This window comes from Gymnoscopelus microlampas (assembly GCF_963454915.1).
Source record: "Gymnoscopelus microlampas genome assembly, chromosome: 6".
NCBI lineage: Eukaryota > Metazoa > Chordata > Actinopteri > Myctophiformes > Myctophidae > Gymnoscopelus > Gymnoscopelus microlampas.
The window spans coordinates 51,439,745-51,453,973 of record NC_139943.1 but is presented as its reverse complement, the minus strand read 5'-3'; the positions used below and the strand labels follow the sequence as shown (position 1 = coordinate 51,453,973).

The 14,229-nt window shown below is 38.9% G+C and overlaps 1 protein-coding gene across 1 annotated transcript in view; it reads left to right on the top strand.

Annotated features, from left to right (window-relative positions):
* The window catches only part of LOC311047897 (uncharacterized protein), a gene marked incomplete at its 3' end in the record, with an annotated part of 43,735 nt that extends 34,999 nt beyond the window's left edge, over window positions 1–8,736 (top strand). The window contains exons 18-25 of the mRNA XM_084060846.1: window positions 264–296; window positions 391–690; window positions 2,960–3,265; window positions 5,387–5,440; window positions 6,796–7,095; window positions 7,629–8,060; window positions 8,220–8,311; window positions 8,449–8,736. Coding sequence (XP_083916972.1) covers window positions 264–296; window positions 391–690; window positions 2,960–3,265; window positions 5,387–5,440; window positions 6,796–7,095; window positions 7,629–8,060; window positions 8,220–8,311; window positions 8,449–8,736 — 1,805 coding nt within the window. The remainder of the gene's footprint in view (window positions 1–263; window positions 297–390; window positions 691–2,959; window positions 3,266–5,386; window positions 5,441–6,795; window positions 7,096–7,628; window positions 8,061–8,219; window positions 8,312–8,448) is intronic.
* Window positions 8,737–14,229: the final 5,493 nt, after the last annotated feature.

Genomic DNA, 14,229 nt, shown 5'->3' with positions numbered 1-14,229 from the left:
TATTTGATGATTTTTCTCCTCAGCTCATGCATTACAATTCATGTAAACATTTAATTTTATATTATGTAATGTTTTGATATACATCATACATGTCATAATTCACTCATTCCCACCCTGAGAATAGCACATCAATATCATCAAACAGGTGAAACAAAGACATCTTGTCCTGTATTTCAACACATCAACAATCTGCTGTATTGGTGGAGAGGATCCATGTTCTCTGTCAAAGTGAAACTCATTTATTTGATGATTTTTCCCCTCAGCTCCCCAGGTTAAACCAACACACAACTCAACAGGTAAACAAAGATGAAAGACGAACAACTGAAAATAGATTACAGTCTTGAAGGTATTTATTAATGTAATGCTTTTTACTGCTTATTTTCTGTACAGAGTCTGATGATGTCAGGCTGGTGGGAGGAACCAGTAACTGTAGTGGCATGCTGGAAATGAAACACCAGGGAGAGTGGAGACCATTGTTGGCTTGGTTTGACTGGAACAGGATGTCATCATCTGTAGTGTGTAGACAGCTGGACTGTGGCTTTGCTGTCTCAACAGAATTTACTTCTCTTTCTACACGTCAAGCTGGATGGGTGATTCCATCTTCCTGTGTTGGCTCTGAGTCTTCACTGATGGAGTGTGGACAAGTAAAGTCTTATGATTCCACTGTCACACTGAAGGTGAACTGTTCAGGTAAAACAATGACTTAAGCCATGCTAGTAATCTTTACACTCTATTATATCATTGCTCTCTCACACACACTCTATAGCTTGTCTCTACTGTACATACGGCTACCCATCTATATCTGCATGTCTGTGTGGCCTTTAAAAGTTGTGTCATTATCAAAATGCATTTAAAATGTGCCATTTCTGTTCATCTGAAGTTCACAATTCATCCAGTCCATTTAAAATAGTGTTTAGACACATTTACAGAGCTCAATTTGTTATTTAAAGTTTCTTGTAATGTTTTTTGGGGCGGTGTAAGTGAGTTTTGGACACTGACCAATCCTGGACCGTGATTGGCCAATAGTCTACAACGCATTGTATACCCCTAACCCTTCCATTGTTAATGCAAAACAATACTTTTGCAAAGTCAGCCAATCACATTACAGCTAGTGTCATCACCACTAACTGTAATGTGATTGGCTAGCGAAACACATGACACATGTGCAGCCCTATGAATAGCAGTATGGACTTAAAAAAAAGTCATTTATCCTTTTTTTCAAGTGAGTCATGTTGTGATGACCACACACCACCTACTTCACACTGGGTGTCACAACAGTGACGTAGTGCTCCAATTTCACATCCTGTGATTGGCTAGTGAGACACATGATGAAAATAATCTAAAAACATTTTGATATGAGAGTAGTATATTTAACTGAGATGTTGTGTATTTCATGAGATCAGTGAAAAAGAATCGCAAAATCACTATGGTTAAAATGAGGAAAGTAAAAACCGAAACAAAGACAATGGCAAGTCTTCCTAGAACTGGCCCTGTGAGATCAAAGTGTATATTACAAGAGCTTAAACAGAATTGTGACAAAGCACAGATCTGGTCAAGGTTCCAGAGCAATTTCAGCTGAACTTAAGATTTCTAAAAATACAGTGGCCTACATAATCCAACAATGGAAGAGACGAAGCTTGGTGGGAGACGTAAAGAAGAATCCAAAAATTGCTATAGCTGAAATGAGAATAGAAGAAAATTATACAATGAAAATCATGAGGTCAAAGGACAGAGAACAAACACACATTGAAGATAAGAAGATGGAAGAAAATATTACTATGTTTGGATTATTTTTTTTAATAAATGATCCTAAAATTAATATAGTATGTATATATATTTTTTTAAAGTTTTTTTTTAAGTAAATCATGTTGTGATGACCACACACCGCCCACTTCACACTGGGTGTGATTTTTTACTAGATAAATCCATATTAAGTCACATGACTGGATAGTAGAGCAGATAAGGTCTACTCTATGTTTAGACTTAATAAGAATATGTAGAGTTCCAGATGCATTCTTTAAAGATTCATGTAGCCTCTGTTGTGGTTTAACCCTGCATTGTGTGAAACCTGCATCCTCTTGTGGTGCTAGCGGGTCAAATTTGACCCGGGATTTAACTCAGCCCAAAATATTTAAGAAATATATTTATTTTCATTTATTATTTTCTCCCACCTCATAGCTGACTTGTTATGCATTCATATCCATGTAGACACTTTTTAAAATATTATGTTGGGTTAGGGTTAGGGTTTCATCTTTCAATATCTTGTTATCAATTAATTAAATGTTAAAATTCACTCATTACATTTCCTATAATGAAGACAATGGATAATGATGTTATCTAGCTATAATAGACTAACATTAGAACACACTTCCAATAAAAAATACTTGTTTTAGTTTTTTAACTCATTCAGTGCCAATGAAATAAAAAAATAATTGCAAACTGTGCCAGCCAAAAATACATAGTAAAAAAAAGTGCTCAGGGGCTGAGATACAGCCTTTTTCAGTAATAACTTAAACAAGAAGTGAATGGAGCAGCAAATCTTCAAATGATGATATCTTGGGTTCTGAACGTATTTTTTCAAAAGCGATTCGACACGTTGTGAGCTTGTTGATCTGCTATTTTCAAACATTTTGCTAGCCAAAAAAAGTGCTCAGGAGCCGGATACAGGACCCTAACACCACAAGTGTCACTTTTTTATAGAGACCATCAGAATTAATTGAAATGATGATAAATAATTGTGTTGCGTTAAAATGGCTATTTCTGAGGATATCATGAAGCCTTGTTCCAATAAAGAAATGTAAAGGGTACTTTTTACCAATTTAAACTTGAAAATGGGTAAAAAATGACCCTAACACAATGGGAGGGTTAATACATTAACCTTTTAAATCATAATGCTTATACTCTCTCGCGGTACTATGCAATACATCTCTCCCTCCCCCCTCTCTCTCTCTCTCTCCAGAGTCAGTGAGGTTGGTGAATGGGACTAGTGTGTGTTCAGGCAGAGTGGAGGTGAAGTCTAATCAGTCGTGGGTCTCAGTGTATGAAGGTGACTTTGACCAGCAGGATGCAGAGGTGGTCTGTATGGAGCTTGGCTGTGGGGCTCCTTCAGTCCTCCAGGGGGCGCTATATGGAGAAGTGGAGGGTCCAATGTGGCCCAAAGAGTTCCAGTGTAAAGGTAATGAGTCTCTTCTCCTGGACTGTAGAACCTCAGACTCAACTAGAAACACCAGCTCACCTGACAAGACAGTTGAACTCACCTGCTCAGGTAAAAGACAAACTATGCCTTTTATTTGATTATTATTATTAAAATCAGAACTTTTATTTGGGATATGAATCTAAAAGTGCTGCATACATGTGTAATAACATTAGGAGAGTGAAGAAATCTTTATATCCAAATTCAATTCAGTCCAATGGATTATCTCTTGGCATGATGCAGTAATTAGAATCACAGAAGGTGACAAAAAATCATCAAACACACTGTTAATTGATATTCCTGTATACAACTTATTTTCATCAATAAATAGCATCAAACAGGAGAAACAAAGGACATCTTGTCCGGTAGTTCAACAAGCTGCTATTGGTAGAGAGGAACCATGTACTCTGTTACAGTGAAACTCATTTATTTGATGATTTTTCTCCTCAGCTCTCCAGGTTACACCAACACACAACTCAACAGGTAAACAAAGATGAAAGAAGAACAATTGATTGTTTACAATGCTTTCATGTAGTAATCATGTATCGTCTGCGGTGGTTAAATAATGTAATCTTTTAAGTAATAATTATTTCTCTCTTACAATACTTTGAGCGAGATGGGATGTTATTGTTTCTCATTTATTCTAAACATCTCTCTCTCTCTCTCTCTCTCTCTCTCTCTCTCTCTCTCTCTCTCTCTCTCTCTCTCTCTCTCTCTCTCTCTCTCTCTCCCCCCCCCCCCCCCCCCCCAGAGTCAGTAAGATTGGTGAATGGCACTAGTGTGTGTTCAGGCAGGGTGGAGGTGAAGTCTAATCAGTCGTGGGTCTCAGTGTGTGAAGGTGACTTTGACCAGCAGGATGCAGAGGTGGTCTGTAGGGAGCTTGACTGTGGGGCTCCTTCAATCCTCCAGGGGGCGCTCTATGAAGAAGTTGACACTCCAATGTGGACAAAAGAGTTCCAGTGTGAAGGCAACGAGTCTTTTCTCCTGGACTGTGGAACCTCAAACTCAACTAGTAACACCAGCTCACCTAACAAGACTATTGAACTCACCTGTTTGGGTAAAAGACAAGCTACTTTCTTGCTTTGGATTAATATTCTATAATACAAGTAATTGCATTGCATTAATGTTTACTCTATTGATTCTTTACAGTGAGTGATACTGTCAGGTTGGTGGGAGGAATCAGTAGTTGTACTGGTAAACTGGAGATGAAACACCAGGGAGAGTGGAGGCCAGTGGATGGTGGGTTTCACTGGAACCAGAAGTCATCTTCTGTAGTGTGTAGACAGCTGGACTGTGGCTCTGCTGTTTCAACAGAAAGGAGTTCTGGTTTTACACATCAACCTGTATGGAGGATTATACCTTACTGTGCTGGTTCTGAGTCTTCACTGAGCGACTGTGTCATAATGGAGACTTTTGGTATCAAACGGAAAGGTTTGATTACAGCCAGACCCACAGTGATCTGTTCAGGTAAAGCAAACAATGACTTGAACAATGGCAGCAATCTTTGCAGTATCTTACTTCATCTGTCTGTCTGTAGGTTTGAATGCATGTTCTTCTGTCTATAGATTCACATATTACCCTCTCTATATCTCTGATTCATATAGTGTGTCATCCTATCCATCCGTCACTCTATCAGTGCTTGCATTTGTGTGTAGGGACTTGTGGGGGCTTTTAGTCTACTTTAAGATATTGGGGAAGATCTGATGATGACGATGATCTTTTTTTGGTTCCTCTTTACTTGACAAATTATTAATGTGAACATTGTTATCACTCTCTCTACGTGTTTATGGGTTCAGTTAAAAGAACAAACGTACATGCGTAATGGATCCATATATTTTCTAGATTGGATTCATGAAATAATGTTTTAATCTCTCGCTCTCGCTCTCGCTCTCACTCTCTCTCTCTCTCTCTCTCTCTCTCTCTCTCTCTCTCTCTCCCCAGAGTCAGTGAGGTTGGTGAATGGGACTAGTGTGTGTTCAGGCAGAGTGGAGGTGAAGTCTAATCAGTCGTGGGTCTCAGTGTATGAAGGTGACTTTGACCAGCAGGATGCAGAGGTGGTCTGTAGGGAGCTTGGCTGTGGGGCTCCTTCAGTCCTCCAGGGGGCGCTCTATGGAGATGTGAACACTTCAATGCGGACCAAAGAGTTCCAGTGTGAAGGCAACGAGTTTGTTCTCGTGAACTGTGGAACCTCAGACTCAACTAGAAACGGCAGCTCACCTGACAAGACTGTTGAACTCATCTGCTTAGGTAAAAGACAAACTAAACTTTCAGTTTGGGTTATAATTTTATAATTAACGTAATACATTTTTGCTGTTCTGTTTTTCTTTTCTTTTGTACATAATACTTTCTTGTCTCTACAGAGTCTGACGATGCCAGGTTGGTGGAAGGAACCAGTGACTGTACAGGTATACTGGAGATGAAACACCAGGGAGAGTGGAGACCAGTGGATGGTTGGTCTGCCTGGAACCTGAAGGCATCATCTGTAGTGTGTAGACAGATGGACTGTGGCTCTGCTGTTTCAACAGAAAGGAGTTCTGGTTCTACACATAAACCTACGTGGAGGATTACATCTCCCTGCGTTGGGTCTGAGACTTCACTGAGGGAGTGTGGAACAAAGATGTCTGCTACTTCCTTGTACATACTCGAGGTGATCTGTTCAGGTAACAAACTATTACTTCAACAACTACAGTAATATGTATCCCCTCCACATGTCAAACTAAAAATAATGAAATAAATAACATGAAACAGATGCGCGCCCACGATAACATTGTGACACTTTTGTTATTGCGATACCAAAGATATTGTTACATGCCTACCTAATACTGAACATATTTATGTCAGTCAAATGTCTCTGTAATCTGCAAAGTCTGATTGTTAATTCCTCTGACAATCATGTTTTTCAGCCTTTAAAACTCTGTCTGTCTCTCTGTCTCTCTCTGTCTCTCTCTCTCTCTCCAGAGTCAGTGAGGTTGGTGAATGGTACTAGTTTGTGTTCAGGCAGAGTGGAGGTGAACTCAGAATCAACTTTGTCACATCACAGGTCTAAAAGTGGGTGGTGGGGATTATTTTTTGGGGAGACAAGTCTAAAAAAGTCTGATCAGTCGTGGGTCTCAGTGTATGAAGGTGACTTTGACCAGCAGGATGGAGAGGTGGTCTGTAGGGAGCTTGGCTGTGGGGCTCCTTTAGTCCTGCAGGGGGCGCTGTATGGAGAACTGAAGGCTCCACTCTGGACCAAAGAGTTTCAGTGTAAAGGCAGTGAATCTGTTCTCCTGGATTGTAGAATCGCAGACTCAACTAGAAACACCAGCTCACCTAACAAAACTATTGAATTCTCCTGCTCAGGTAAAATGCAAACAATGCTTTTGTATTATTAGTTATTATTATTATTATTATTATTATTATTATTATTATTATTATTATTATTATTATTATTACATCTATTCATTGTATTATTGTTGTTGTTGTTGTTGTTGTTGTTGTTATAATTATTGTTATTATTATTACCCTTATTATTATTATTATTACCCTATTATTACTATTATTATCATTTTAAATACAAGTAATATTACCTATTTACTGTTTGCTCTCTTGTCCATGTACAGAGTCTGCTGATGTCAGATTGGTGGGAGGAATCGGTAACTGCATTGGTTTACTTGAGATGAAACACCAGGGAGAGTGGAGACCAGTGGATGGTTGGTCTGACTGGAACCTGAAGTCATCATCTGTAGTGTGTAGACAGCTGGAGTGTGGCTCTGCTTTTTCAAGAAAGTGGAATTCTGGGTTTACACGTGAACCTGTTTGGTGGATTTCATCTTCCTGTGTTGGCTCAGAGTCTTCACTGAGAGAGTGTGGAACAAAGGTTTCTGGTAATTCCAATGCCAGACTGGAGGTGATCTGTTCAGGTAAAACAGTGACTTCCTCAATTATGTATTTACATGTTCTATCTATCTATCTGTCTATCTATCTATCTATCTATCTATCTATCTGTCTATCTGTCTGTCTGTCTGTCTGTCTGTCTGTCTGTCTGTCTGTCTGTCTGTCTGTCTGTCTGTCTATCTATTACACATTCACTTCAATTTTAGGATAAATGAGAACCTATATGAAAGAAAAAACATACTCTTCATTACTTACTACTTATTACTTACTACTTACTTTATAATTAACGTATTTCCAACTCATTTTTCACTGTTCCTACTTTTTCAAAAGCAACAGCCAAGAAAGCCTTAATGTTCAAAGCTCCTTCCGATTGGAATAACCTATTTTTTTGTTGAAAATGTGTATACATTGTATCATGTGTCTAGGACCCCCTCGAAAACAAGATGCAAAATCTCAAGGGTTTTATCCTAATAAAGAATTTCAATCATCATTTGACCTTATTATTGGCTCTCTGTTAATAAATGTGTTGTTTCAGTCAATCACCTCTGTCTTGTTACAGATCTGCCGGTTAATCCAAACATCACCTTCTTCTCCTCCTCCTTGAACGGGGTTTCTGAGGGCCAGCATCAGGGGCCACAGGTGATGGAGGGTTACAGCTTCTCCATCACCTGCTCCATTCAGCCACAGTACCCAGGAGGGTCCTTCCACCTCACCTTCACTGGATCCAACGCAACACACAACTACACCCAACCAGCTGTCAATCACTCTGCCAACGTCCTGTTTCCTGCAGCAAACCACACCCACCAAGGGAACTACAGCAGTTACAACACAACACACAACCACACCGAGTCAGCTGTCAATCACTCTGCCAACTTCCTGTTTCCTGCAGCAAACCTCACCCACCAAGGGAACTACAGCTGTATTTATCACATCAATGTTTACTCAACTGACTTCTACTATAAGAGCCAGTTCCTCTCTGTCACTGTCACAGGTACCCAGAATTTAATAGATTTTTCAAGTCACAATATGAAACTCAATCAAGCATGCTTGAATATAACAAAGTCATATATGTTGAAATAATTATGTCAAATGCACTTTGTAATGATTGTTCTTTACAATGACATTTGATGTTGTAAAATATTTCTCACAGCTTCTCATCTGACATCAAACATTCTCAAAGTTACTGTCATAATGCTGCTGCTGCTGTTGGTGGTGATCATTGTCCGCTATTGTGTCTGGAGGGTAACGTATACATTCAATATTTATTCATCTTTATTCAATACAAGACGGAATGCAAATTAAGTAGTTACACGGTTTGTATTGAAGATAACCTGATCTGATCCAGTAAGATAGAGTTGTGTGCTGCTGTGTTTCTCCAGGCCACCAGAAGGCAGAGGTTAAGAGTGGAGACCAGAGTTTATTATAATGTAGGACGGGAGAACGTTGAGGTGGTTTATTATAACACTGTTGGTTCCGATGCTGAAGCTGGACCCAGTGAAGAGACAGAATACCACCAGTATGAAGAGATAAACCTCCAAGGAAGGTCTGAAGCTGGACCCAGTGAAGAGACAGAATACGACCAGTATGACGACATAGATCTACCAGGAGGGTCTGAAGCTGGACCCAGTGAAGAACCAGGACACCACGTGTATGAGGTGGATCTCTAAGGAGTTCATGTCTGACACCTACAGGGAACAAGAGCTCTGTGTTTGAAGATCAGATCACATTGGACCGTGTCTGTCTTCACCCTTATGATGTTTCATCATGTCATTATAACTATCAGTAATTAGTTATCATTAAATTGATCTATTGATCTTACTCTACACAATGCATGTCTATGCAGCCCAGGTGTTTTTGTCATTGTTCATTTGTCATTCAGGTCATAGATTGTCACACAGCGAACCATCAGAGTCTGAGTTACACAACTATTGATCTTATTACATTTGTTTCTATTGAATTATTTTATAATTAACTTCTTACTTTTAGATGTTTAAGTATTACATATTTTTTATCACTGCTTTTGAGGATCTGTTAATAATAAGTTAGCATTATTATTATTATTATTATTATTATTATTATTATTATTGTTATTATTATTATCTTATTTTTTAAAATGTTTATCCCACAATCTTTGTAACCCACTTTTTTCACCCAGTGCCAATTGTCTAAGCTTATAATCCTGGGAGAGCCCCGAACTGAGCTCATGCTTCCTTCAATGCATGAGGAGTGAGCAGGCCGCTTCTTATCACCTGACAGGTGACATTTTATTGTTAATTACAGTCATGCATTCATTGTGCCCGTCTTTTTTATATTGGGAAAATGCGCTGTTTGATTGCTGTTTTTAAACAAGGCTTATTATGAACAATTCATCTTAATGTTATTGGATAATGCAAGGCGTTCCTGTGGCCAAGTTGCTATTTTGTGCCACCATCTTTATCCCTAAAACACCAACGCTACCCCTTACATTATGCATAGGTGTGGTTTGGACGCTTCATTAATAACACCAATCAGCGTGCCAGATGCCATTGGCTTTAAGTGTTTAACTTTAGAGGCAGCACCAGCTGCCTTGTGTGTAATTAACAGGTACAGCACTTAGTGCCAAGGCTTAGCGCAGAGTGCAAAATAGGGCCCTCAATGTATATTAATTACGGGGCCAGAGCTCAGCTCTGGACCTGTTTTGTTATTGGCAGTATTCTGTCACTTCTTCTTCTTCTTCTTCTGCCACTTTTCGCAGTTCTGGCTGAACCTTGCAGTCGCTTTTTACGAAACTCGCCATATGGTAGATGGTCATGAAAAACGATCAAGAAATAATTCTCACAATCTTTCGTCCAAAGGTGGCGCTATAGCACTCAATTGAAAATGGCAACTTTGAACAGGTACAACTCATGCCCTGTTTGACCTAGAGCCATGAAACTTGGATACACATATGCGTCTCCTCATGCTGAACAACTTTCACCCTCTGACTTTTGACCTCTGACCTTTAGATCTCCCACCATTTTGAATTATATGAAAAACAGTCATTGGCTCCTAACTTCTGCATTTTTTCACTTATGGAAAATCCGTTGGAAATTTTTGTAGGCAGAGGTCCAAAGTTCAAGTGTTAAACGTTTCGTGCAGATTGCTCAAAAATCCCAGGAGGAGATAGATTTTAACTATTACAGTTTTATGAAAATTATTCATCTGTGCCTAAAACATACATGCAGACTCACATTTCTTTGAAACTTTGCAGAAATGTACAGGGTCATTCCAAATATCACTGAAACCAATCTTATTCCAATTGGTCAAAAGGGGGCGCTATAGCAATTTTTTGAAAAGGCAGACTTTAAACAGGCATAAGTCATCCCTCGTTTGGCCGAAAGTCGTTAAACTTGCTTACACATGTGCCTTGACTCATGAGGAACACACGTATCGATTTGACCATTAAGCTCCGCCCTTAGATTTTCCGCAATTTTGAGCAGTTTGAAAAATACTTGTTTTTGCCAGTTCTGGCTTAACCGTGCATACGCTTTTTACGAAACTCGGCCATATGGTAGATGCTCATGAAAAACTACCAAGAAATAATTCTCTCACACATTCGTCAAAGGGTGGCGCTATAGCACTCAATTGAAAGTGCCAACTTTGAACAGGTACAACTCATGCCCTGTTTGACCTAGAGCCATGAAACTTGGATACACATATGCGTCTCCTCATGCTGAACAACTTTCACCCTCTGACTTTTGACCTCTGACCTTTAGATCTCCCACCATTTTGACTTATATGAAAAACAGTCATTGGCTCCTAACTTCTGCATTTTTTTCACTTATGGAAAATCCGTTGGAAATTTTTGTAGGCAGAGGTCCAAAGTTCAAGTGTTAAACGTTTCGTGCAGATTGCTCAAAAATCCCAGGAGGAGATAGATTTTAACTATTACAGTTTTATGAAAATTATTCATCTGTGCCTAAAACATACATGCAGACTCACATTTCTTTGAAACTTTGCAGAAATGTACAGGGTCATTCCAAATATCACTGAAACCAATCTTACTCCAATTGGCCAAAAGGGGGCGCTATAGCAATTTTTTGAAAATGCAAACTTTAAACAGGCAAAAGTCATGCCTCGTTTGGCCGAAATGCGTGAAACTTGCTTACACTTGTACCTTGACTCATGAGGAACACATCTATCGCTTTGACCAGTAAGCTCCGCCCTTAGATTGTCCGCAATTTTGAGCAGTTTGAACACTTAAACCCAGGATTTTTCAGCTATTTGCGTGAAACTGTATCATCTGTATGATCTCCTTTTTCACAGTTACTTGTCTGTTGGGCCAACGGCGTCTCCCTTAAATGAATGCCTCACAATCTCAAGGTCGCCAGTTCAAGCCTCACTTGATGCAGACTTAATTTAAGTTGAATTGCAAACAACATGACTGTCAATGAATACATGTGCAAATGGTAAAGATAACCTGAAATGCTTATTTGAGAGTACGTTTTTTCAACGTATGACATACTTCATTCTGAAAATAGCTGATCTACAATCTCACAACTTTTCATGGTTTGTGAGCTTGTAGATCGGCTACTTTCACTAGTTTTGGTTCTGAGGAGATGTACAATTTCTTCATTGGTAAATGGTTTGTGAACGTGTGATCTTAGTGTTAGTGAAACAGGGGCTTGGTTCATGAAAGAAGGCAAGAGTTTATGATCTTCAACAGACAATATCAGCCTGGACAAAGCTATAGCACTATAGGTAGTGTTGCAGCCTATTAGTCTGAAGGTTGAGAGTTCGAATCCTGTTAATGGCAGTAGGTTGAGATGTCCAATCAAACCATTATGTTTCCATCTCTCTCTCTCATCGATCTATTGTTTCCATGTCACTTTCTCTCTCTTCAATCTATTCCGTTTCCATGTGTCTCTCTCTCTCTCTCTCTCTCTATTCACTGGCCCCGTATTATCGCTGCTTGCAGCTATATTATGTTCTTATTTTTATTGTGTTACTTATCCTTTTATGTTCTATGTAACATCATCTGGGTTGATTTCTCGTTTTGAACTTGGTCCGTTATGGATGAGCCTATAGGATCCATCCAACCATTCAAACCATTATGGATGAGCCTATAGGATCCATCCAACCATTCAAACCATTATGGATGAGCCTATAGGATCCATTGTGTGTTTTCAGAAGCAGAAGGACCGGAATGCTTCTTAATGATGTAAAGTTCACTGTTGATTTGTCATCTGACAGCAGTGTTCAACACTTACATTCATACAATATGTTTGATGTTTAGTCTTTGTTACCTTAAGAAAATAAAAGTCAATAAAGATGAAACTGCTGAAGTGTTCCTCTCCTAAATGTGTTGTGTGTAGTATGGGACGTTGTCATGGTTACCATGAACACAAACACATCCAACAGATTTGCAATAGTTTCATAACAGCAGGAGACTCACAACATTTACAACAAGCATGTGATGAAAGATTATCAATGAATGACTCGTCCAGGCCTGGAATTTAATTAATTTTTGGGGCAAGGCCACTTGGCCTTTGGTGTTGTAATTTTTTTGAGGGCACAAAGGCCAAAGGTCAGGGCAGGAAGGCCATAAAAAACGGGGAGAGGGGGACCTTTTTGAGGGCCATCCAATCTCTGTACGCCCAAAGTGAGAGTTTTACCAAAAGTAAACAACTGTCTGCCAACGACTTGAAAAAAACGCGCTACTGCTGCTAATTAACAATAATAAGGCGTTGTACCTGTGCTGACCTATTGAACCGGGGAATATACCAGGTCCTTTTGTTAAGATAGGGGAATACAAGTGTTGTGGAGAATATAATGCCTTGTGAAAGCAATTATTTTGTTCTAATTTGCATTTGTAGTTATTTTACAGTAATTTAATAACATAATAATCAATGCTGTAGACCCTGGAGCCAAGGTATGGCAGCTTCCATACCTTGCTATAGAGACACACCGGGAGCACAAAATTTACGCCCACTATTGAGTGCACCCACACGATGTACTGCAGCTGTCAATGCAATGTCTATGAGAGGCATCGTAAAATACCATAATTTCACTGGTTAACTACTGAGGCTGTAGCGTTTTTTTTTTTGTGGTCTAACATAGTGTCCCATTTGTTTTATTTGTCCTTTTTAATGTGACATACCTGCCATCTCAATATACAACCCACAATATACTATAATATACTCCATCAGTGTGTCAAAAGTTCTAGCATCTGAAGTCTAAAGTTTACGTGGTTGCATGGTATATACGTCACAGACGCATCCCTTAAGGTTTTCAATACCCAGATCTCATGTATAATTTGTATAGGCTATTTATTTTGGACAATTATCCAAACAGCATCTTGCAAGACTATTTGTATATTAATACTAACCTGGAGAATTCACTAAGTATTTGAAAATGTCGGGATATGTCACTCCTCCATTTAGTTTGGTTATTTCCCCAACTTACATTCAGGCAAGTTAATACAACAACACTAAACCCACACGTTTTAATTGTTCATGTACCGTCAGAGCTCCGCGGTAGGTAGAAAATGAATATAAGCCTATGAGATGTTCAAAATATAGACATGAACAAAGTCAGTCGGGATTGGAATGAGAATTCTCCTCTTCAAGGTTGGCGCTTGTAAAGACAGTGATTGTCTGTCTGCCGTCTCCCCTCTGCTGTGTTAACATTATGGGTAACCCATTAAAGTGACAAATTAAATGTGAAACACAAAGAAGATATGTTGATAAAGACACTATGCATTTGGAAACATATTTTTTATCCAACTCGTCGTCTCCAGTTCACGTAGGATCATTTTAAAAGTAGGCTAACTCTCATATTCCTCTCATAGATACATACAATTATTTAAAAACTTGAGTTACTAGTTACTTTGAAGATATACATTATTACATTATAAAACATACATTAACCACTTTAGCCCTATTTTTATACATAGGCTATTTGAAAATAACCGATGTACAAGCTCACAACGCGTCGCATCGCGATGCGTTGTGAGCTTGTAGATCTGCTATTTTCAAACATTTTAGTACTTTTATTTTTGGTACTTTAAGTACATTTTGATACCAATACTTTTGTACTTTTACTGGAGTATTTTTTCTATTCCAGACTTTTACTTGTAACATTATGTACACTTTTAACTTCAAGGACCCTCTTGGTTCCATGTGTACACTCTCAGAGTTACA